The sequence below is a fragment of the Oncorhynchus mykiss genome, chromosome 9 (assembly GCF_013265735.2).
Source record: "Oncorhynchus mykiss isolate Arlee chromosome 9, USDA_OmykA_1.1, whole genome shotgun sequence".
NCBI lineage: Eukaryota > Metazoa > Chordata > Actinopteri > Salmoniformes > Salmonidae > Oncorhynchus > Oncorhynchus mykiss.
The window spans coordinates 40,314,145-40,339,959 of NC_048573.1; the positions used below are offsets into that span (position 1 = coordinate 40,314,145).

General features: G+C 45.2%; 2 protein-coding genes across 2 annotated transcripts in view; one reads left to right on the forward strand and one right to left on the reverse strand.

Annotated features, from left to right (window-relative positions):
* LOC110531171 (voltage-dependent L-type calcium channel subunit alpha-1D) overlaps window positions 1-14,711 on the forward strand; it is a 105,666-nt gene extending 90,955 nt beyond the window's left edge. The window contains exons 31-47 of the mRNA XM_036987977.1: window positions 1,945-2,073; window positions 2,215-2,280; window positions 2,371-2,462; window positions 2,603-2,762; window positions 3,151-3,278; window positions 4,169-4,265; window positions 4,423-4,525; window positions 4,980-5,081; window positions 7,272-7,408; window positions 9,471-9,587; window positions 10,399-10,775; window positions 12,017-12,157; window positions 12,240-12,361; window positions 12,470-12,594; window positions 12,753-12,887; window positions 13,009-13,194; window positions 13,276-14,711. Of these exons, the coding sequence (XP_036843872.1) occupies window positions 1,945-2,073; window positions 2,215-2,280; window positions 2,371-2,462; window positions 2,603-2,762; window positions 3,151-3,278; window positions 4,169-4,265; window positions 4,423-4,525; window positions 4,980-5,081; window positions 7,272-7,408; window positions 9,471-9,587; window positions 10,399-10,775; window positions 12,017-12,157; window positions 12,240-12,361; window positions 12,470-12,594; window positions 12,753-12,887; window positions 13,009-13,194; window positions 13,276-13,563 (2,505 nt within the window). The 3' untranslated portion in view covers window positions 13,564-14,711. The remainder of the gene's footprint in view (window positions 1-1,944; window positions 2,074-2,214; window positions 2,281-2,370; window positions 2,463-2,602; window positions 2,763-3,150; window positions 3,279-4,168; window positions 4,266-4,422; window positions 4,526-4,979; window positions 5,082-7,271; window positions 7,409-9,470; window positions 9,588-10,398; window positions 10,776-12,016; window positions 12,158-12,239; window positions 12,362-12,469; window positions 12,595-12,752; window positions 12,888-13,008; window positions 13,195-13,275) is intronic.
* A 525-nt stretch (window positions 14,712-15,236) lies between these two features.
* On the reverse strand, window positions 15,237-25,427 carry chdh (choline dehydrogenase). Its single transcript, XM_021615673.2, has 8 exons — window positions 25,272-25,427; window positions 23,834-24,606; window positions 23,021-23,172; window positions 22,821-22,950; window positions 19,228-19,362; window positions 18,891-19,033; window positions 18,155-18,257; window positions 15,237-17,958 (listed from the first exon to the last, which is right to left on the reverse strand). Exons 2-8 carry the CDS (start codon window positions 24,582-24,584, stop codon window positions 17,540-17,542), a joined length of 1,833 nt encoding a protein of 610 aa, XP_021471348.1. The 5' UTR covers window positions 24,585-24,606; window positions 25,272-25,427; the 3' UTR covers window positions 15,237-17,539.
* Window positions 25,428-25,815: the final 388 nt, after the last annotated feature.

Genomic DNA, 25,815 nt, shown 5'->3' on the forward strand with positions numbered 1-25,815 from the left:
CTCTTGATAAAGGTGTTGCTCTATCTAGCTGTTTAGTAGCAGTGATAATCATGAATGCAACCCTATGATCCTTGGAGATCAAAATGTGATATGGGATGTCTATAAATGTGATGACAACATATTTGTACGATTTTATAATGATAGGACAGTTTTGAAACACTCAGTGGTATTCAAAGTCGGGGTCACTGGGGAATTACTGTGGGTCCAAAAAAGATACAAATAAACTTTTATTTGAAAAAAAATGACAAAATACTAAGAGTACAGATTATTGTATGGGACAGTATATAAAAGTTGAGAAATGTAATTAAATTGAGTAAATGTATTGATTGGTTTCTTTTCATTTTGATACGAGGGATGAAAATGTAATGAGTTGAATTTTTTTTTTAAATCTAAAAATCTAAAAGTACCGATTTGAAGGTTGTGTCATTTTGATTTGGGGTGTGGTGGGTTCGCCCGAGAAATTCAAGTGGAAAAGAAATGGGGTCCCCCGCTGAAGAAGTTGGAATACCGCAGCTATGAGGGTTATTGCAATGCCTCCCTCCAATAGGTTATCTAGATTAGTGATCCATGCTTGGTGCTGTTCTGGTAACTGTGTGTCATCATGACGTTTGTGTGGCTTTGTCTTTTGTTCTGTTTGGAACACAAATCTAAACACACACACACTGCCTTACACACATACACAAAAAAACACAGTGTCTTACCTACATGGTAAGTAAGCTAAGTGACCTTATATTATTCTATTAGTTATGTTAGTCATCTTGTAACATACTCTCATAAATGTGTTTGACCAGTGAGTGACAATCACATTGGATATTTACTTTAAGTGATTTAAATATTCAACCGAGTTTGTATTTGTGGGACCCACTCGTTCTCAGGTACAGGTCACAGTTTTCTTTCTTCACCTGTGTAGAATTGAATGGCCCGTTTTATGTCCCGAACGTGCCACCGTGGTCATACTGTGCTAAGCTCTTGTGATTCTGCTTTGCGTGAGCGGCAACGACGATGGTGTCCCGCCGATACTGATGCTTACTGTAACATGTCTGTTATGGATGGCTTTCTGATTCCCGAGCTGTATTAAAGAAGTTACGATCATATTGTTGCTGGGTTTGATTCAATCGACGATGAAGAAATGTAATGACATTGGGAAGCAGTGAAGTCATTATGCCAATGACAATGACAATGACAATGACTCATGGATGACATCAGTAATGTGAGTGATGAAGGTAGTCAAGGTGTTAGTGGTTAACCCAGACTTTTTGGTCTCAAGGCCCTGCCAGTGGTGAAGGTGATTGTGGAGCCAGGGGTAAGAAGCCCCTCCCACTACCCCTCTCTTCCTCATCGTCGTCGTCATCATCTCAGCACAGAGCTGTTTCTGTTGTCAGTCATGTCGTCACGTTCGTTTGGAATGAAATATGTTCTGAATGATATTCGTTCATGAGGATTTTTGTCTTGCCTGTTTTGTGGCCCGGTACCATGGACAAGATCTGTTTTGTGGCCCGGTACCATGGACAAGATCAGTTCTGTTTTGGGATCTTGTTTGTGTTGATGGTCGTCTCATTATCAGTCTTTTGTTGTGTCCCTTTGTTCACGTTTGACCTGGGATCGCGTAGATGCTGTGGTTTTGCTTGTGTCTCAAGCATTCCCGCCGAGTCTGGAGACACATCCCTGTATGACTCCTAGGAGTGGGGACACTTGTATGTATGTGTATGTATGTGGCTGTGTATGCATTGCTTTCACACAAGTCGAGGACTGTTGCATGTTCCTCTACCTGAATGCGTACCCACATGCACTGATGTGCACCCACCCACACACACACACACACACACACACACAAACTGCGTGTTGATCTCTGGCCTGCTCCTAGCTGTGTGTTAAAGCAGCACCATCAGTCCTATGGAGGTTCCACCTCTTGTCTCTCTCTCTCTCTCTCTCTCTCTGTCTCAGAACACAGAGGACAGCGCTCGCATCTCCATCACATTCTTCCGCTTGTTCCGAGTCATGCGATTGGTCAAGCTGCTCAGCAGAGGGGAGGGCATCCGAACGCTCCTGTGGACCTTCATCAAGTCCTTCCAGGTGAGAGAATAATCCACTCGGGGTTGACAGTGGAGTCATATGGGTCCGACTGTAACCGTACAGGTGAAGGTGCACCCTTCTCTTCCTGAGTCTGAACACACTCCTGAAACAGTCTTTCTCTCTCTTTGCATTCATTCCCAGGCTCTTCCCTATGTTGCCCTCCTGATAGCCATGCTATTCTTCATCTACGCTGTTATCGGCATGCAGGTAACTGGCAAACATTTCTCTTTTGAGTTGGCATTACGATTAGCTTATCTCCGGGACTTGTTTCTTCCTAACACACTGTGTTTGTTTCAGGTGTTTGGAAAGATCGCCATGGTAGACGGCACACAGATAAACCACAACAACAACTTCCAGACCTTTCCTCAAGCTGTCCTGATGCTCTTCAGGTGTGTGTGTGTACGTGTGTGACTAGTTTGTGTATTATGCGTCATCATATTGCGGTCAGGTCAAACGCACGCGTGTGCGGTTATGGACGGTGAATAGTTGTGATAGTGTTGGGGTTATAACATGACTTGAATGTTCTCAGGTGTGCTACAGGCGAGGTGTGGCAGGAGATCATGCTGGCATGTCTGCCAGGGAAGCTGTGTGACTCCGAGTCAGACTACAACCCCGGAGAGGAGAGAACCTGTGGCAGCGGATTCGCCATCATCTACTTCATCAGCTTCTACATGCTCTGCGCCTTCCTGGTACACACACATACACACAGCATGTAGACACACACACACACAAAGTCTTGTACAGCTAACCTTGTGGGGACACACAATTCAGTCCCATTCAAAATCCTATTTTCACTAACCTTAACCCTAACCCGTACTCTTACCCTAACCCAAAAACCTAACCTTGACCTTGACCCTAAACCTAAACCTAGCTCCTAACCCTAAATGTAATTCTAACCCTAACCCTAATTCTAACCTTAATCCTAAACCCCCTAGAAATAGCATTTGACCTCGTGGGGACTAACAAAATGTCTCCAGTTGGTCATATTTCTGTTCATTTACTATCCTCGTGGGGACTTCTGGTCCCCAGAAGAATCGTTAAACACGCCCACTGAGTGTTTCACTACCTCTGTTTCAGATCATCAACCTGTTCGTGGCTGTCATCATGGATAACTTTGACTATCTGACGCGGGATTGGTCCATTCTGGGTCCTCACCACCTGGATGAGTTTAAAAGGATCTGGTCTGAGTACGACCCTGAGGCTAAGTGAGTCTGCATTAACATCTGGACATACAGGACACACACACACACACACACACACACACACACGGTGGTGAGAAAAGTACTCAATTGTCATACTTGAGTAAAAATACCTTCATAGAAAATGACTCAAGTAAAAAGTGAAAGTCACCCAGTAAAATACTACTTGGGTAAAAGTATCTGGTTTTAAATGTACTTAAGGAGTAAATGAAAAAAAGTGCTATCTAGAACCTAAAAGGGTTCTTCAGCTGTCTCCATAGGAGAACCCTTTGAAGAACCTTTGTTGGTTCCAGGTAGAACACTTATGGTTCCAAGTAGATATATTAAAACCAGACAGATTTTTTTTTTGCAAATGTATTGACAGTTAAGGGGACATTCAAACACTCAGACATCATTTACAAACGCAGTATTTGTGTTTAGTGAGTCCGCCAGATCAGAGGCAGTAGGGATGACAATGTGCTAAATTGATAAGTGTGTGAATTGGACTATATAGCTGTCCTGCCTGAGCATTCGAAATGTAACAAGTATTTTGGGGTATCAGGGAAAATATATGGGAGTAAAAAGTACATGTCTTCTTTATGAATGTAGTGAAGTAAAAGTTGTCAAATATAGAAATATTCAAGTACAGAAAAATGAATTAAGTAGTATTTCAAAGTATTTTTACTAAGTTACCACGTGCACACACACACACACACACACACACACACACACACACACACACACACACACACACACACACACACACACACACACACACACACACACACACACACACACACACACACACACACACCTGCAGTCATTCATCTACATTAGTTCTCCCTGTGTTGTTTCTGTATTTGGTGTTGCTGTCAGGAGTGTGTTGCCTTCAGTGTTGGTGTTGCTGTCTCTTTCAGGGGCAGGATAAAGCATCTGGATGTGGTGACCTTGCTGAGACGCATCCAGCCTCCTCTAGGCTTCGGCAAGCTGTGTCCACACAGAGTGGCCTGCAAGGTGTGCTTATGCACCCACACAAACACACACATTGTATTCAACACACCACACAAACACTGCACACGTTACACAAACGTTTCACACAAGGTGTTCATTTTTGTGGGCTCAATCTTGCCCTGGTTAACTCACACGGTTGCATAACCGTGACTCCTTTCAGAGATTGGTTGCCATGAACATGCCCCTGAACAGTGATGGCACGGTCATGTTTAACGCCACCCTGTTTGCCTTGGTGAGGACCGCTCTGAAGATCAAGACCGAAGGTGAGCAGTGCGGTCATCGCAGCACCAGCTGCTGTGGGCATTCACCTTTGAGCATAGGCGAGCTTGGTATATTACACTACCGTGGCCCGAAAGGTAACCGAAAGGTTGCTGGATCGAATCCCAGAGCGGATAAGGTCTGTCGTTCTGCCCCTGAAGAAGGCAGTTAACCCACTGTTCTTAGGCATTCATTGAAAATAAGAATTTGTTCTTCACTGCCTAGTTAAATAAAGGTTAAAAAAATTACACAACCTTTTATAGTAGGGGATTTAGTACTGCCTGTAGCCACAAGAGGGTGCTGCTGGGAGCTGACACAGGGACGATGTCTGAATGAGGACACGCAGTCGCCATCCAGTTTCTCAGAATGTACTGTACTCAAAATACTCGTATATACAGTGGCCCGCTAAATGGCTGGTTTGATTGGTCCAACACATTTACAGAGTGTTTGATTTCCTAGGCAACCTGGAGCAGGCCAATGAGGAGTTGCGAGCGGTCATCAAGAAGATCTGGAAGAGGACCAGCATGAAGCTGCTGGACCAAGTGGTGCCCCCTGCTGGCGGTCAGTAGAATGGCTCCAGCCTCTGTGACGTATGTCTCCAGTAACTGGACGGTAGATGTAGCGTTAAACTCATGGCTAGCCTGGCTACAGAGGTGTGGCAGACTGCCCTGCGCAACCTGTACACTTCAAACATAGAAATGCGCTGTGCAGACGCACATGCATAAGCAGGGTTATTGCTTATGCACTGTGTGTGTGAGGTCAGGGTGGCAACCCTATACTCCAGGCTGACCTGCGACTAAGCTTTCCCTCAGCAGTGGTACTACACACACTACGTTCATGGGACTTGTTGCATAGAGGTGCATGGATCGCTAACAGCATAGGTTATTAGCAGTCCCACATTAAGGATCAACTCGTTCATTGACATCAGTGATCCACTGTAATGCCGACCCTCTAGTGGAACAGTTTGCGTAGACTAATTATTGACAGGCAGTCGAGTCCTCTCTTCTTGTTTTCATGTGTCAATAGCTGTTAAAGCCTAGTCGTTTGACCACAGATAAGAGCAGGACCAGATAGAGGAGCAGACAGTCACTTCAGTTCAGAGAAACTCACCTTATCTGACTCTTATCTTGCCATCCACACCGAGTGTGCTCATATCAAAGGTCAAATAGAGGGTGCTTCTATAAGTCTGTAACCTGTACAAGTGTGTGGTGTGAAATGGAAATGTTTTTTTTTTTTTTGCAGACCCCACTCCCCCTGCGACACCCTCAGAGAGTGGGGTCACAGCCAGGGATCGGCCATTATTGACAGCGACCCTGAAAATGCTCACTTCAGCCTGACTCTGGGGCTCCCTATTGATAGTCAGGCCAGGTTCAATCTGATATGGCACCCTATTCACTTTCTTGTGCACTTAGTAGTGTTCTTTATAGGGAGGGAATATGATTTCGGTTAGGACACGGACTCACAGCACCCATGCGTTTCTGTGCAATGCCATGCTCAACTGTTTTGCTGTGTGTTCTTTTGTTGTCTCCCACTTGGCTGTCCTGAGCCGTACTATCCTAAACAGTCTATAGTGTCATGCTGTGCTGGTGTTGACCAACCTGTGATGTTTTCACTGTTCTCTAGTTTTCTGCAACCCACCCCTATTCGTCGTATTCATTTTATTTCCCTAGTTGTCATTTGCTGCACTATGCTTTGTGCTTTGGCTCTCTGATGCTTTGGCTCTGATGCTTGGCTCGTTCTAGCACTGCATGCTCTGCTATAACTACTAACTCATCTTGATCTCTCTCTCTCTCTTTCTGGCCAAGCTTCTCTTCTCCACAGCTTTCCCTCCTCTTCCCTAGCCTCTCTCTCTTTGCCGTCCAGAATTTCCTGCAGCAGTTCTGTTTTTGGCCGGTGGCATGAAACTATTGTTGCCACACTCTCCTGTGCCTTGTGTCCCCAGTCTGCTTACTAGCTAGCTGAGTGACACAGACCGCTGCTTCCTCTGTTCTCTACTGCTTCCCTGGACTGCGTGTCGCTTTTCACAGCTTAGATATACCAGTCTCTCTGCTGTAGTCTTCTTGTTAGATGTTTCTTAACTGTGGCGGTGTCCCTGTACTGTAGCTAGCTAAGCCTTAGGTAATAACAGCAGTACTGTAGCTAGATGTGTAGCTAGCTGTGTGGTAGACTTTGGTGAGATGTGATTGTGGTTGGTTTGATAGAAAACAAACGTGACACCGCTTCATCTCCTGACTGTATTGAGTTGAGGCTCGTGTCTCTTTGTTGTTTAAAATTCTACGTTTCAGATCTGTTCGTATTTTGCCATGTTTTCTGTTCATATTAATGCCACAGATAGTCTCTAGTGGGTAGAGCTGCCGATGTTGTTTTGAGAGGACTGGCGTGCTGATGTTTTGCTGGAGGTTTCTGTTGGCCGTCTTGTCAGAAGGTCAGGACTGTGCTCGGCTGTGTTCTCTGTCACCACAGATCCAGGTACAGATACAGGCCCAGGAACAGAGCTGAGAAGCCGCTGAGGCTGTCACACTGGTCTGGTAGACCCCAAACTGCAGTGTAGTGCTTGGTTAAAGTCCCATTTTGGTTTTCAGCTTTTTTGATTTCATATTTGAATACGTTACATGCCACAGACGGCTTTGCACAAAAGCTCAGGGGTCCCTAGAAAGTCAGCTACAGAGCCTGAGAATGATGGATAATACGGTGAGTGGTGGCGTGGTGCGGTGCTGACAGTGGAGGCGTTTGTGTGGTCTGTTCACTCAGATGACGAGGTAACCGTGGGGAAGTTCTATGCTACCTTCCTGATACAGGATTACTTCAGAAAATTCAAGAAACGCAAAGAGCAAGGCCTGGTGGGAAGAAACTCATTCACCAGCCTGAACTCCACCATCGCCCTCCAGGTGAGTCTCAACTTCTGTACTGGACTGTACCATTTTACCTCCTCTAGGGTTGTAAACACTAACAAAAAGTCCACTATTATGGCCAATCTGTATGTAACACAAGTCAATATTTTTCAATTGCAGCTACAGTTGAAGTCGGGAGTTTACATACACCTTAGCCAAATACATTTAAACTCAGTTTTTCACAATTCCTGACATTTATTCAGAGTAAAAATTCCCTGTCTTAGTTCAGTTAGGTGAAATGTCAGAATAATAGTAGAGAATGATTTATTTGAGCTTTTATTTCTTTCATCACATTCCCAGTGGGTCAGAAGTTTACATACACTCAAATAATATTTGGTCGCATTGCCTTTAAATTTTTTAACTTGGGTCAAATGTTTTGGGTAGCCTTCCACAAGCTTCCCACAATAAGTTGGGTGAATTGTGACCCATTCCTCCTGACAGAGCTTGTGTAACTGAGTCCGTTTTGCTGACTCAGTTACTTGCTCGCACACACTTCTTCAGTTCTGCCCACAAATTTTCTATAGGATTGAGGTCAGGGCTTTAACTTTCAATACCTTAACTTTGTTGTCCTTAAGCCATTTTGCCACAACTTTGGAAGTATGCGTGGGGTCATTGTCCATTTGGAAGACCCATTGGCGACCAAGCTTTAACTTCCTGACTGATGTCTTGAGATGTTGCTTCAATATATCCACATAAATATTGTGAAGTGCACCAGTCCCTCCTGCAGCAAAGCACCCCCACAACATGATGCTGCCACCCCATGTGCTTCACTGTTGGGATGGTGTTCTTCGGCTTACAAGCCTCCCCTTTTTTCCTCCAAAGATAACGATGGTCATTATGGCCAAACAGTTCTATTTTTGTTTCATCAGACCAGAGGACATTTCTCCAAAAAGTACGATCTTTGTCCCCATGTGCCGTTGCAAACCGTAGTCTGGCTTTTTTATGGTGGTTTTGGAGCAGTGGCTTCTTCCTTGCTGAGCGGCCTTTCAGGTTATGTTGATATAGGACTCGTTTTACTGTGGATATAGATACTTTTGTACCTGTTTCAGAACGCGTCTCCTTCCTGAGCGGTATGATGGCTGTGTGGTCCCAGGATGTTTATACTTGCATACTATTGTTTGTACAGATGAAGGTGGTACCTTCAGGCGGTTTGCAATTGCTCCCAAGGATGAACCAGACTTGTGAAGGTCTACAATTTTCTTCTGGGGTCTTGGCTGATTTCTTTTGATTTACCCATGATGTCAAGCAAAGAGGCACTGAGTTTGAAGGTAGGCCTTGAAATACATCCACAGGTTCACCTCCAATTGACTCAAATGATGTCAATTAGCCTATCAGAAGCTTCTAAAGCATGACATAATTTTATGGAATTTTCCACCTGTTTAAAGGCACAGTCAACTTAGTGTATGTAAACTTCTGACCCATTGTAATTGTGATACAGTGAAATAATCTGTCTGTAAACAATTGTTGGAAAAATTACTTGTCATGCACAAAGTAGATGTCCTAACCAACTTGCCAAAACTATAGTTTGTTAACAAGAAATTTGTGGAGTGGTTGAAAAACGAGTCCAACCTAAGTGTATGTAAACTTCCGGTTTCCACTGTACCTGTAGAACTCACAATATAATGACCTTTGAAACAACAACTGATGACATGACTTACAAACCCAAATATGGGTGCTATTTTAGTAAGATAATGACACATTGATAAGGGTAAACAATATGTAACTGCTAGTTAGAGATAAATCACACTGAGTAGTGCTTTGCCCAATCACCACAGGACATCGGCAAAGCAGCAGGCCACTGCACCTGAACACACACAATGCTGCTTCTCTGGTCTGCACTTTGCTATTTCACCTCTGGCCGTGCTTGTAGCTGCAGACTATCCCTTTTATTATGAGAGATAAAGAGAACAGTGCTGTGCACACACCCCGCATTATCTAAAGCTTTACAAAGCACCTCAGTATGTCTGGTCTGAGGGTCTTTGTGTGTACAGTTCACATGTGTGTATCTCTGTGTTTGTGCTCCTGCCGGCGCTCAGCTGCTCTCTTGTCGTCATTGCAGGCCGGTCTCCGCACACTGCATGATATTGGGCCTGAAATCCGCCGAGTCATATCATGTGACCTGCAAGACGAGGGCCTTGTCGACATTAACGCAGAAGACGGCGAGGAGATTTACAGGGTAAATCACTGTCCCGGTTCATTCAATAAGCGCGCTTGATTTAGCTCACCCTACACGTTCAGTGGGCAGGGTTCGCTTTTTTACAGCCAATGGAATGGTCTCGAACTCTGTTCGTGGTTGCTGGGTGCTCTAAATCAAGTGCCTATTAAAACAGGTCCTTCGTTGACCCGCGGTTTGGGAGGAGCTTGCTTGCCTGTTAGGGGCTGCATGTTCATGGTGTGCTTGTTAGCAGTAGGTGACGTTTGCTGAGGGAACTAGGTTACGTAAGCTGACACCCACCCTTGGTAGCTGTCATCAGGTTAATTGACTCCTAACTAAATGTCAAGGATAGTTACATTATCTTTAAACTTCTAGCAACCCAAAGGTTGCGTGTTCGAATCTCATCATGGACAACTTTGGCATTTGAGCTAATTAGCAACTACAGTACTTACTACTTTTTAGCTACTTAGCATGTTTGCTAATCCATTCCCTAACCTTAACCTAACGTGACTCGGGTTCGCTTCCGGCTCCCTCCATTCGATACAATAACACTCATATTGCCTGTGAACCCAGAGCATGCAGATGACAGAGTTGTTCAACCCAGTGGTTTTTAAAGGCAATCCTCTTTCATAGCATGTTTAGCGCAAAAACTAAATGTTAATTTTAGTACCTTCTCATTATCTGTTGAACATCATTTAGTGAAGATTGGAATTAAGACCTCAATGACAAAGTGCCCTACCACCAGAACAGATCCAAAGCCAGTGGTTAAGTTTAGTCACTGTGTTTATTATGGTCATTTGTACTGTCGGTTCTGACAGTGTTGTCTCTACAGAGGAACGGCGTGATCTTCTCCAACCACACCAATCACGTTAACGGGGACCACCGGGGTTCCGCCCACCAGACAAACGTCACTCAGCGGCCCCTCCAGGTCCCTCCGCCTTCCTGCCACGCCTCCGTGGATCCCTCCCAGGTCGGCTCTGAGGAAAGGGCAGGCGAACCCCACTGGTACAACTACTACTACCCCAAATCCCCCATATCCTCAAACGCCAACCTTAACAATGCCAACGTGCACCCTGTGCCCTCCCTGACAAACGGGGGGCAGCGCCGCTGTCTTCGCCGTGAGCACCCGTCTGCTAATGGGGCACCCTCTTCCAGCTCGCACCGCAAGATTGTTGACTTCGACACCCACACCACGGTCCAATCTGCGAGGTAATTTAAGATTCTTCTTTCTTGGCTAGGTCTCTCTGGTAAAAGAGGTCTCTTTTATTTATCTAGGTAAGTCAGTTAAGAACAAATTCTTATTTACAATGATGGCCAAACCCTGACCCAGACGACACTGGGCCAATTGTGCGCCGCCCTATGGGACTCCCAATCACGGCCCGGTTGTGATACAGCCTGGAATTGAACCGGGGTCTGTAGTGATGCCTCTAATGAACTAGGTGATTATTTTAGTTGTGATTTCATGTGTGATGAGCACACACTGGTTACCTGCTTGCGTAATGCCTAGGAGCTGTGGAGCGCCAGTGTTGTAAAGTACTTAAGTAAAATACTTTAAAGGACTACTTAAGTAGTTTTGGGGGGGGGTATCTGTACTTTACTTTAATATTTATATTTTTGACAACTTTTACATTTACTTCACTACATTCCTAAAGAAAATCATTTACTTTTTACTCCATTACCCTGGCACCCATAGAATGGATCTTTTCAGTACCGTTAATTCCTGCACCACGAGGGTCTCTATTCAATCTATCTAGCTGAAGCGTTACCGATTTGCGCAATAGAAATGTACAAGAAATATGAGATTAAGCCGACATATGTAGCGTTTACCGTGAACGCTAACGCGGGAACATTGCCTTTCAGTTTCAATCACGCTGCAACGAGGAACTTCAGCGATACGGATTGAATAGAGCCTAAGAGCTCTTCATGTTAAAATCTTGGAATTGTTTGTATTTATCAGCAACACACACACACACTCCAGACCCATTCATTCATGACCACCTGACCTCACCGCTCCCGGTTTCCTCTGTATCCATCCACCTACCTTTCTTATTCATCACCAAATCTACTCTACACACGGATGACACATAGATAGTATGTTACCTGTGGTGTTATTTCTATGATGTTTTCGCCCTTTTTTTGTGGGTCATGTTTATTGTTTCATACGTCTCGGATTATTATTTCTGTTTGTCTCACATTACGGATTGTGTCTTGTCTGTGTCATTGCATGCCCTTCTCCTCCCTTGTCCCAAATGCAAATTATATACTACTACTACTACTACTACTACTACTACTACTACTACTACTGATTATGGTTGTAAACCATTTGACAAATTAATCTGTATCTTATTTCAAATGCAGGGCTTTAGTCTGTGATCTGTATGTACAGTTACGTCACTTTTTCCTCAATCGGCCCTCAACTTCTGGTTGAACCTTTGACCTTTTGACCTCAGGTCAGATTCAGGGGGTGTTCGCTACCCTACCGTTCGTAGAGAGGAGCCGGGGAGGGCAGACAGTGATGAAGACAGGGGCTCTGGGGAATACTTCAGCGGGGAAGAGTACCAGGAGGATGATATCATGTTGCACAAAGACAGGTATCACCATGGAAACCACTATGTCCTCTACTGTTCCTGCTGTTGACAAAGGTGGCTGTTGATTGACGATGTTGTTGTTCAGGATGTCCCGTAAGGAGTGTCAAGACCATCAACCGGACAGTCTCTGTGATGACCACCAGCAACCCATTTACCAGGATGGTGGGCGGTCGCCGAAGCGATGGTTTCTCCCCTCTACACCCCAGGGTGAGGTCCCTTGGTCACTGATTGGCTGATAAAGAGGACGATGTAACACTTGTAATTATGGCCCAAAGCTGTAACAAACATGGGTCTCTCTTGTGTTTGAACCTCTAGCCCTCCACAGACCCTCATTCAACTTTCATTGTCTGCGGAAACAAAGCAGTCAAGGCGATGACACCCCCTTGACCCCTTCCGTTCCCCTTCGAACAGCTCTACCCCTGCATCTGCTGCAGCAGCAGGTAGGTACCACTGAACCAAACTGATGTTTACCGTTATATCCACCGAAATATGCTAGACAGGACTCGCTACACGTACAATATGCACCCGTCTTCATTTAGGCAGCAGAATAAAGGTATGGTTTGACGCCCGTTAACCCCTTCATTAATCTGTTGCCAAGGTGATGGCGGTGGCTGGCCTGGACTCCAGCAGAGTCCCGCGTCTCTCTCCGTCACGCTCTCTACGCTCCTGGGCCACGCCCCCCGTCTCCCCCAGCAGCAGGGACCACTCCCATTACTACACACCCCTCATCCAGGTGTGTGTGTGTGTGTGTGTGTGTGTGCGTTGGTGTGTGGTAAGCAATGGCTGAGTGTATTGAGAGATACTATACATGTGTGAATGTAAACGTGTGGATTCATGTGTCTGTATTTATCCAGGTGGACTGGCGTGGGCTGAGCAGTGTGAGTAGCACCCCTGGCTCTGTGAGAAGGAGCACCTGGTACACTGACGTCCAAGAAGCCCCCCTAAGCCGTACTTACTCCCCCTTACAGCTCCAGATCCCACCTGAATATCGCAGGCAGTACCACCAGAACAGAGGCAGTGCTAACAGCCTAGTGGAGGCTGTGAGTAGCACTGACACACACACACACACACACACACACTTTGACTGATTGAATGATACATTTTTCCCTCTAATGTTTCAGGTGTTGATTTCAGAAGGCCTGGGGAAATACGCCAAGGACCCCAAGTTTGTGTCGGCGACCAAGCACGAGATCGCGGACGCCTGCGAGATGACCATCGACGAGATGGAGAGTGCCGCCAGCAACCTGCTGAACGGCAGTATGGGTAATGGGGCGGGGACAACGGACACAGTGACTGGCACGAGCCTCATGGACCGCAATCTCGAGGACTACAGCGATGAGGAGCCGGACACGTGCGGGAAATACGAGGAGGATCTGACTGATGAGATGATATGCATCAGCACCCTATAGCAGTCACTCACACTAGACACAGGCTGCGTCTGACATGGCACCCTATTCCCTATAGTGTGCTTCTAGTGCACTATATAGGGAGCGATGTGCTTTTTGGATGCAGCCAACAACCATACAAACAAACAAACGAGAACAAAGTGCCTTTCTTTCTGTGGAATGAATGGATGGATGAAAACACTGCCAGCTGGAGAGGAGTGGAGGGGATGGAGTGGCACGCCAAAGATCCAACTTCAGAGGAGTCCCGCCCCTTCCTCTCCGTCTGTTTTGCAGCACCCAATGAAACAGAGAGTGAAATATAAGAGGGGGTTGTCCCAAAGGGGATGCAGTAATGTTGGGTTTCCTCCTCAACGACTTCATACAGAAATCACATATCAGTGAAATTAAGTTCCAGTCCTCAGCCATATCCCCCCCTGCCTCCCGTTCGCCTTACCGTCTGCACAAAGACACTAAGAGTAGTCAATCATAGATGGAGAGTAGCGGCCATTTTACAGACCGCATTTTGAAACTGTGAACAACCAACATGAGAAAACGGTGTATTCCAATATCACACTCACTCCTGCCCAACCAATCACTCTTCAGGGATGACTTAGCAGCCATAATATTTTAATGAAAGGACAATCTATTAAATTGTAGGTGTATTTTAAACCCTGAGAAAAAGATATTATTTGAAAGAGATGCTTTATATGTAGTTATTTATGGATCGTTACAGGTATAACATATTCCCCATGCCTATGAAATAGATAAGTATTGTTTTATTTGGAATGAATATGAAATGATATTTGATTATGTTTAGCCTTTTTTCTCTCACTACTTTTAAGGGGAATCATGTTGATTTAGAATGAATATGATGTCAAAGAGGTACTTTATCTCAAGTGCGCGTAGTTTGTTTCTACAGAAGTAGGGTTTGCCATTTACCAGCTTAGCTCACTGCCAACAGAAAATAATTAGTAACGCCAGGTTAGTGGGTTTGATTCCCAGGATCACCCATACGTTCAAATGTATGCACGCAATGACTAAGACGCTTTGGATAAAAGCGGCTTCTGAAGGGCATACGTAAGGATAACTCGGTACTATCATGGAAATGTGTTTCTGTCCTCCCAACCTATAATGTGCAACAAAAGTGCTCTTTCAAAAAAAAAAAAAAAAAATAGGGAAAATATGCTTTAAAAAGACACAGCTATTGCCAATAAAGCTGTACGATTCAAATGTGTTTTTTTTCCAAAAGTGTCAAGGTCAACATAAACCCGGATCTTTGTGAAATGGCGTCCCGAAATGTAAATTCCTTGCCAATGGAATATTGTTTAACTCCTCAGCATAACTACCAGCTTTCTCTCAACACAGAACGCTCTCAGTTCAACACATGAATGGTGGAGGGCATTTTAAGAGTAGTGATGGCCACTCTGTGGGTGTTTTGACTAACGGGGTTTAAATCCTGACATAGTGGTAACAATACCCACTGCATTAGAAGTTATATCACTGGTTCAAGTATATTTCAAATGAATTTCAAATGTAATTAAGATGGTGAGACTGTACTTTTCCCTGTATGTCGTTACTGAGACCTTTGAATCTGCCAAGTGATACGTGACGGTATATTTCACTAAATTAAAACCCATCTTTATTTATACTGTATGCCAATGATTGAAGAGGAAAAAAAGACAACCTTGAAACAGAAAAAGGTTTGTTATACAACTTGTGCAATTCACAGCTTTATTTTTTCAGACTACTTCTGTTTTAAAGATGCATTGAAATGTTGAGGGTAATGTTAAACCCTGTAGACAATGTGTAAATGAAGGTTAAAATGATTCACTGTACTTGAGGATTTCTACCCGCTAACATTACAGCTAATTCCACTTAGTAGCAAATTAGTTTTACCTAAAAATGTAGTTTAACAAAAAAATACATTCGCGTTAGGGTCTTGAATATTTGCCTGGAAATATAATGGACTGCTGATGATTTTGTAATGTCCACAACTGAATAAACTCCACGGCACCGAATGCCTCCAGAGGACAGCATCTGTGCTCTACGTACTCAGACGGCAGGAATTAGAAAAATAATCAAATCTTACAAGGATTTCTAAAGAATATTAATTTTCACAATCACAGCGGTTCTTGAATCTGCGCTAAAATCGGTGTGCAAAGTGTTCGTGTAAGGCTTAAAGTCAATCAGCTCAAGGGCTCCACTCAATCAGATCCACTTTACCCGACATCCGCAAAGTGGTTGTTTTGACGATGTTGGAGGTGGAACTGCGTTAGAAATGTCAAATCCACCTAAAGCGGACATTGCCATTGGTTGCACGGAGTCGCATTAACAGAAATCCCATGCAGCCTTGTTCACAAATTTGAACACTGGAATGTTGAGATGTAATCTACACCTGGATTAGGCTGATAGAGATCCTCATTTCGTTTAATGATTTTCATCTTCAGCGTCATTTCTATGTAGCCTACATTTTCTGGTTCTGAACTTCTAACGTAACTGGGACGAGTGCGGCTTCGTTACAATGATTATAAGAGCAGCTGCTCACCAATCTGACAGCTCCAACCCGCAGACACTGCCAAAAACATCCGCTGTGTGGGTGTTGGCAGTCGCCGGTTCACGCTTGATCCGATTTAATCTGGGCCCGAGATCACATCTCACATTCCAGTGTTCAAACTTGTAATCAAGGCTGCATGGGACTTCGTGCGGCCAATGGCAATGTCTGTTTTAGGTATAAGGCCAGGAGCCACTTGACAGCTCTAACGCTGTTCCACCTCGGACACCGCTAAAACAACTACTATGCGGATGTCGGCTAAAACCGATCTGATTGAGTAGAGCCTTAAGACTTAGAAGTCACATTGTTAAAGCTAGCATGAACATAAGGGTTAATACTATACAAGTGTATGAGAATACTACTGTAACATATTGCAGCTCTGCTCAAATTAAGCGATAAGGCACAAGGGGGTGTGGTATGTGGCCAATATACCACGGCTAAGGGATGTTCTTATGCATGACGCAACGTGGTGTACCTGGACACAGCCTTTAGCCGTGGTATATTGGCCATAAAACACAAACCCCAGAGGTGCCTTATTGCTATTATAAACTGGCTATGAACGTAATAGGTCTGATATACCACGGCTGTCAGCCAATTTGCTTTCAGGGCTCGAACCACCCAGTTTATAATAATCAATAGATTACTATAAAATGTATCATACCAAACATACTTCATTTCAGGCACTTCAATCAAGACAACATACTTCAAAGACACTTTCATGATTGGCAAGGCAACTCAGGCGACTATCAAAAGCTTAAATCCTTCATATAAATCATCTTCATATAATTGTCAACATAAATGTAAGAATTAATACCCAGAGAACTTGATCAAACCACATCAGAAACTCACTGGGAAATGAGTTAGTCTTTCAAAAGGTTGATTCATGTTTCTGAATTCAGGTAACTGCCTTCATCTAAATGTTTACCACATAGAAATGTAATGATTTACTTCATTTATTATTCATATGAAATGTCAACAGTGCAGTTAAAACGGACGTCCCAGCTCTCATTGTAAATGAAGAGAGAGGTTGGACAGAAAACCAGCATTATCAGGAAAGTAGGGAACACTGCAATCAGAAGTGATTCTCAGGGTTGTAGTTTCTGCTGGTTAGCATGCCGTGGCACTTTATTGACTACCAACGGAGTCTACTACATCTTCATGATGCTGAGTATTAAATATCAAACAAAAAAGCAGCTGCCACTGAGACCCTTGAAGGTACAAGCTCTACCAGAATTTTACACCAATGGACGGGTTAGACAATGGAAGGCTTATCTGTACTTTTTACGCTACTGTTTTTCTTTACATATATCAAATCGTAAAAAAAAAAAAAAAGAGAAACTTTGTCGGTAAAGACAGACGGATGTGTACATGAATACCTAGCATCCACCTCTGGCTGTTCAGGCCCTTAGGAGATGGTGACGCTGCAGGTTCCACACATCTGTGTGAAGCTCATCGCTGGGTCTCTAGAGATCCAGGCTGGTACACAGGCACCCCGGGGTCGCTGAGCGCCGGTCGCCCTCTGATGATGTCAGCAGCCTTCTCCGCGATCATAATGGTGGGGGCGTTGAGGTTGCCGCTGACGACGCTGGGCATGATGGAGGCGTCGACCACACGGAGGCCCTCGAGGCCCAGCACGCGCGTCTCTGGGTCCACCACCGCCATTGGGTCAGATGGAGAACCCATCTTACACGTGCAGGACGGATGGTAGGCGCTGTCTGCCTTGTCACGCACAAACGCATCAATCTCGGCATCTGACTGACACTCAGGCCCTGGCTGTACCTCGGGCCCCCGGAATGGGTCGAAGGCCTTCTGGGCAAAGATCTCCCGAGAAAGCTTGACACACTCCCTGAACTCCCATACATCTGTGTCTGAGGCAGAGAGGGGAGACACACAAGTCATCAACCACACAGGGCCTGTTTCCCAGAACCAGATTAAGACTACACCTGGACTAAAAAGCAGAGGCATTTTCATTTTGGGAATAGGCTTAATCTGGGTCTGGAAAATAATCCATTCAGAGAATTTTGTTAGGCATGGTCTGGTGACAGTATACAAGGCAGAACATACCTGTTGAGAGGTAGTTGGGCTGGATGATTGGGTGATCTAGAGGGCTGGCGCTCTTCAGCTTTAACCATCCAATACTAGTACTTCTCATTGGTCCCACGTGAACCTGTCACATCAAAACGGGCCAATCGGTTTCCAGTATCAACATTAGTTCATATTTCAGAGACGTGACAAGTTTAGCATGACAACAAACATCATGAGTTTGCTTAAAGCACAAGCTGATCTGCTAACAGGTTAAGGTTCATTGCTACTTCATGGGGAAATCCTAAGTACATGCGAGTGTGAACTTGTACAAACTATTTTTTGCAATAGGAATGGCTACAGATTCTGAGGAATTGGGTTATTCAAACTACATGTGTGCCGTTGTTGCTCCCCGTTCAAAACAGTGGATTTACACACATCAAAACGGACCAATCGGTTTCCAGTATCAACATTAGTTCATATTTCATTAGGTAAAAAGGCACAGGAAAAAGGTTCAATAAAAATGCAAGTCCTGGTGATAAAGTGCTTGCAAAAATTCTCGCACAGTTCAATCGATACCACAAGTGTGAATGCATCTCTGAGAATGCACTACGTGTGTGCAGGTGTGAGTGGGAAACGCCTTTCACAACATGCAGAGCCTTGGATGAGTCAGAGCATGGACATAAAGAGGGTGTTCAGCATGGAGAGATTTATCGGGTGTAAGGACACACACATCCCCACAGACATGCCCAAAAACACATCCCCACGCACAGCTTACCTGGTAAGCTTCTATCTTGGAGGCGACGCGGCCGTGGTCGATGACCTGCGAGGGCAGGAAGTGGAACTGGATGTCGGGGTGGGCCACGCCCCCTCTGCTCCGGATGAAGCCCCCGCTCTCCAGGTGGGCCGTGGCCCCGTATCCTGGGAGGAGGGTGCCATGGTTACCGGGTTAAATCATTTGGATGCCAGACACAATTCCCGTGAAATGACATTCTCACAAAATAGAAACGAGCCATCAGAACCGTCGCTGGTGTGTTTACCCTGTGCACTTGTTTGACCTGTGCACTTGTTTGACCTGTGCACTTGTGTAGCTTTGCTGTACTTGTTTGTTATACCTGTATATTGGAGGAGCCACTCCAGGCCAATCTTGACCATGTGGAAAGGCTTCTGAGCCTTGTACAGGGTGATGGGCTGAGAGCACTGCTGCTGAACATACAGCTCCAGGTGGTCCTGAAGATTACTGCCCACTCCTACAGATAGGAACGCACACACACCACAACATTATGTAAGGACATTTAAATGTTTTTTTTTTAAACAGTACTACTCTCCACACACACACACACTGTATATGTAATCATTAGTGAATGTCCTTGAGCTTTGCTACAGCTGCTATAATGCATTTCACTGGCTCATTATCATTTGTATATAACTAACTGACTTCTCTGGAAACTTGCCTCAATGGGAATGTCTTACTATGAAACCTAACCGGCTTTAGCTGTCAAATCAAATGTTATTGGTCACATACACATGGTTAGCAGATGTCAAAGCGAGTGTAGCGAAATGCTTGTGCTTCTGGTTCTGACAGCGCAGTAATATCTAACAAGTAATCTAACAATTCCCCAACAACTACCTAATGCACACATATCCAAAAGGGGTGAACGAGAATATTTACATATAAATATATGTATAAGCGATAGCCGAGCTGCATAGGCATGGTGCAATAGATGGTATAAAATACAGTATATACATATGATTTGAGTAATGTAAGATATGGAAACATTATTAAAGTGGCGTTATTAAACTGACTAGTGATCTATTTGTTAAAATTACCAGTGATTGGGTCTCCATGTAGGCAGCAGCCTCTGAGTTAGTGATAGCTGTTTAGCAGTCTGATGGCCTTGAGATAGAAGCTGTTCTTTAGTCTCGGTCCCAGCTATGATGCACCTGTACTGACCTCGCCTTCTGGATGATAGCGGGGTGAACAGGCAGTGGCTTGGGTGGTTGTTGTCTTTGATTATCTTTTTGGCCTTCCTGTGACATCGGATGCTATAGGTGTCATGGAGGGCAGGTAGTTTGCCCTGATGATGCGTTGTGCAGACCGCACCACCTTCTGGAGAGTCTTGCGGTTGAGGGCGGAGAAGTTGCCGTACCAGGCTGTGATACAGCCTGACAGGATGCTCTCGATTATGGATTTGTAAAAGTTTGTCAGGGTTTTGGGTGACAAGCCAAATTTCTTCAGCTTCCTGAGGTTGAAGAGGCACAGTTGCGCCTTCTTCACCACAGTATCTGTGTGCGTGAACCATTTCAGTTTTTCGTTGATGTGTACGCCGAGCTTAAAACTTTCCACTTTCTCCACTGCTGTCCCTTCGATGTGGATAGGGGGTGCTACCTCTGCTGTTTCCTGAAGTCCACAATCATCTCCTTTGTTTTGTTGACGTTGAGTGAGAGGTTGTTTTCCTGACACCACACTCCGAGGGCCCTCATCTTCTCCCTGTAGGCTGTCTCGTCGTTGTTGGTAATCAAGCCCACTACTGTTGTGTCATCTGCAAACTTGATGACTGAGTTGGAGACGTGCATGGCCATGCAGTCATGGGTGAACAGGGAGTACAGGAAGGGGCTGAGCACGCACCCTTGTGGGGCCCCAGTGTTGAGGGTCAGCGAAGTGGAAATGTTTCTTACCTTCACCACCTGGGGGCGGCCCGTCAGGAAGTCCAGGACCCAATTGCGCAGGGTGGGGTTGAGGCCCAGGGCCTCCAGCTTGATGAGATTGGAGGGTACTATGGTGTTGAATGCTGAGCTGTAGTCAATGAACAGCATTCTTACATAGGTATTCCTCTTGTCCAGATGGGATAGGGCAGTGTGCAGGCGATCGCATCGTATTGTTCTTTAGCCGTAGTGTACTTAGTTTAAATTTGTTTCTGTTCTTGTCCATTAGTGTTCTGTATTTTCTCATGTTCTATGTTTTGTGTGGACCCCAGAAAGAATAGCTGCTGCTTTTTCAACAGCTAATGGACACACACACACAGTGTTGATCATTTATCCTGATTGCCTAGTCATCTTTACTCCTACATACAGTGCATTTGGAAAGTATTCCAGACCCCTTCCCCTTTTCCACAGTTTGTTATGTTACAGCCTTATTCTAAAATGGATGAAATATTAATTTTTTCCTCAGTCTACACACAATACCCTATAATGACAAAGCAAAAAAAGGTTATAATTTTTTTGCGAATGTATTAAAAATAAAATAACAGATATAACTTATTTACATAAGTATTCAGACCTTTTGCTATGAGAGTCGAAATTGAGCTCAGGTGCATCTTGTGTCCATTGATCATCCTTGAGATACTTCTACAACTTGATTGGAGTCCACCTGTGGTAACTTCAATTGATTGGACAGGATTTGGAAAGGCACACAGCTGTCTATAAGGTCCCACAGTTGACAGTGCATGTCAGAGCAAACGCCAAGCCAGGAGGTCGAAGGAATTGTGCGTAGAGCTCCATGACAGGACTGTGTCGTGGCACATACCTGGGGAAGGGTACCAAAACATTTCTGCAGCATTAAAGGTCCCCAAGAACACAGTGGCCTCTGTCATTCTTAAATGGAAGAAGTTTGGAACCACCAAGACTCTTCCTAGAGCTGGCTGCCTGGGTAAACTGAGCAATCGGGGGAGAAGGGCCTTGGTCAGGGAGTTCAGAGCTCCTCTGTGGAGATGGGAGAACCTTGCAGAAGGAGAACCATCTCTGCAGCACTCCACCAACCAGGCCTTCATGGTAGAGTGGCCAGATGGAAGCCACTCCTCAGAAAAAGGCACATGACAGCCTGATCTTGATAAACAAGATTTTCTGGTCTGATGAAACCAAAATTGAACTCTTTGGTCTGAATGCCAAGCATCACGCCTGGAGGAAACCTGGAATCATCCCTACGGGGAAGCATGGTGGTGGCAGCATCATGCTGTGGGGATGTTTTTCAGGGGTAGAAACTGGGAAACTAGTCAGGATCGAGGGCAAGATGAATGGAGCAAAGTACAGAGAGATCCATGATGAAAACCTGCTCCAGAACGCTCAGGAACTCAGACTGGTGCAAAGATTCACCTTCCAACAGGACAACGACCCTAAGCACTAAGCTAAGACATTGCAGAAGAAGCTTTGGGACAAGTCTCTGCATGTCCTTGTGTGGCCCAGCCAGATCCCGGACTTGAACCCGATCGAACATCTCTGGAGAGACCTGAAAATAGCTGTGAAGCGACGCTCCCCATCCATCCTGACAGAGCTTGAGAGGATCTGCAGAGAAGAATGGGAAAACCTCCCCAGATAAAGGTGTGCCACGCTTGCAGTGTCATACCCAAGAAGACTTGATGCTGTCATTTTTTTTTTTTAAATCAATTTTAGAATAAGGCTGTAACGTAACAAAATGAGGAACAAGTCAAAGGGTCTGAATACTTTCCGAATGCCCTGTACATGTATAAATTACCTCAACTAACTTTTACATTGACTCAGTATCGTTACTCCTTGTATTTAGCTTTGTTATTGTTATTTATTGTGTTACTGTGTTATTATTATTTGCACATTTTCTCTCTTCATTGTTGGTTAAGGGCTCGTAAGTAAGCATTTCACGGTCAACTCTACACCGGTTGTACTTGGCACATGTGACAAATAAAATGTTATTTGATTTGAAGACAATGGGGGTCAGGTGGGGTCATTAGGTCACCTGGTAGATGCTGGACCACAGGGATGTCTAGCTGTTTCAGGTCATCAGCGTTGCCCACCCCGGACAGCATGAGAAGCTGTGGGGAGTTGATGGCCCCACCACTGAGAATTACCTCCTTTTCAGCAAAAACCTGAGAAAGAGAGAGATGAATAGAGAGATATGTGAGGGGATATAGGCTGTTGAATTTCCCAAAGACCTACCTGCTTCTTCTCCCCGTTCTGAGTGTACTCCACACCCACAGCTCTCCTCCCATCAAACAGGATCCTGGTGGTCAGACATTGCACCTCTGTCCTCAGGTTGGCTCGGGTAAGGACCGGTCGCAGGTACGCACTGGCTGTGCTCCACCTCTTACCTTGGGGACGGGGGGGACGGGGGGTAAGAGAAAGAGGGGGATGAGAAGATAAGTCCGTTTATAATGCCGTTCCCTACTTCTTTTACTTGTACAGATACAGACGTCTGCATACACTGTGTACAAACATTAAGAACAACTTCCGAATATTGAGTTGTACCCCCATATGCCCTCAGTACAGCATCAATTAGTCGGGGCATGGACTCTACAAGGTGTCGAAAGCATTCCACATGTTGACTACAATGTTTCCCACAGCTGTGTCAAGTTGGCTGGAGGTCCTTTGGGTGGTGGACTATTCTTGATACACACAGGAAACTTGAGCCTGAAAAACTGAGCAGCGGTGCAGTTCTTGACACAAACAGGTGTGTCTGGTATCTACTACCATACCCCGTTCAAAGGCACTTAAATATTTTGTCTTGCCCATTCACCCTCTGAATGGCACGCGCACACAATCCATGTCTCAATTGTCTCAAAGCTTAAAAACCATTATTTAACCGGTCCTCCCCTTCATCTCGACTGATTGAAGTGGATTTAACAAGTGACATCAATACGGGATCATAGCTTCCCCCTGAATTCACCGGGTCAGTCTGTCATGGAAAGAGCAGGTGTTCCTAATGTTTTGTACACTCAGTGTATGTGCGCATATCTTTAATTAATCCCCTACCTTCATAGATGGTCATGTCCATCCAGCCCAAGCCCTCCTGCTGAAAGCCGTTCATGTCGTTAGTGAAGGGGTACCCAGCCTGCTGGCCAGCCTCTATGAAGGCCCGGTGTAGAGGGTGGTTCGTCTTTCCCCGGGACACATGCAGGGGCCCGCTGCCTCCCCGGTACCGGTCGCCCCCCAGCTCGTGGCACTGGGCCTTGCGGAAGTAGGGCAGGCAGTGGTCGTAGTCCCAGCCCTCCGCCCCCTCCCTCTGCCAGCGGTTGTAGTCCTCACCGTGGCCCCGGATGTACACCATGGCGTTGAGAGAGGAGGAGCCACCCCACACCCTGCCGCGGGGCCAGTACATCACCCGGTTGTTCACGTGCTCCTGGGGCAAGGTGTGGTAGAACCAGTTGACCTTGTCGTCACACAGGTTGTAGGTGAGGGCGGCCGGCATGTGGATCTTCCAGGAGAGACGGACGTTGCCCAGGGTCCTGTCCTTAGGGCCGGCCTCCAGCAGGAGCACCGACTCTTGGGGATCCTCCGTGAGACGGTTGGCCAGGACGCAGCCCGCCGAGCCAGCGCCCACGATGACATAGTTGAAGGACTGGGTGCTGGATTTGGCTACTGTGGTGCTGTACCTGGGAGAGAGGTCCCAGTCCCTCCTTCTGTTCAGGGCATTGGGGGACCCTCTTAACCAGGCTGACACACACCTGCCCACTCCCATCCCCATATTGAACCCGACTTTGCCTGAAGCAGCTGCAGAGAGCATCCTGATGGCTCTGATGGCACACCTGCACAATAAAATACATCACGAAGAAATAAGAAATATTACATGGTTTTTTTTGTGTGTAGTAAAAAAATAACAGATGATTTCAAGCAAATCACTTCAGATGTCAATTATATTATGTAAACGCTTGGAAAACAGAAGATTAGTGGAACAAATATTATAAAAAACAGCACAACTCAAAGTCCATGCACTGCCTGTCACATGATGCGCACAAGTTTGAGATTCTAGGAACAACATGACAAAATGAAAACATGATATAGCACCCTACTTGTATCATATTGCTAGTCTAGTTGAATAATGTATGGGCTTTACGGACTATACTGGGAGGGGCTATAGATAGGAATTAACGCCTTCCTTCTCGAGTTTCAGTTTCAACATAGCAAATAACTTTCATCTCTCTCAAAAAAAGAGAAATGTTTGCAACATCAACTATATTTTTTTGCAATAACGTTTTTTTGTCCGCGTCAATAAAAACATGTGTATGCTATGATTTTTAAAAGATGCAGGCAATAAGACGATATAAAACTTTGGAGTGGGGTCACAACAATTCAGAAAACGGCGAATAAGTTCGCGAACTGTGGTTGTGGTTGACACAAAGTGTCATTAAACTTCGCCCAATTTATGTGGTTAAACATGGAAATAACGGGGGGAAAAAACGGGTTTACTTACGGTTATACTTGATCGCATCGACCTATATCTTCCGAAACTGTCACAATCTGCAGAGATAAGAGGGCGGAGTTGACGGTCTGCTGGCCACGGGGTGCTGGATTTGGCTTGCAATGCACCCCGGGTACAGCAAAGTGGTAACGGTCCTACAATGATCTATCTGTCCTACCCAACAACATATATAACACCTCAAATCAAATCAAAGTTTATTTGACACGTGCGACGAATACAACAGGGGTTGTAGACCTTACAGTGAAATGCTTACTTACAGGCAGTGCAATTTTTAAGTAAAAGAAAAGGTATTAGGTGAACAAGTATAGAAATAAAAACAACAGTAAAAAAGACAGTGAAAAATAACAGTAGCGAGGCTATATACAGTAGCAAGGCTATAACAGTAGGATGGCTATATACAGACACCTGTTAGTCGGGCTGATTGAGGTATGTACATGTAGGTATTGTTAAAGTGACTATGCTTACATGATAAACAGAGAGTAGCAGTAGCATAAAAGAGGGGTTGGGGGGGGGGGGGGGGGGGGGTAGACATTTG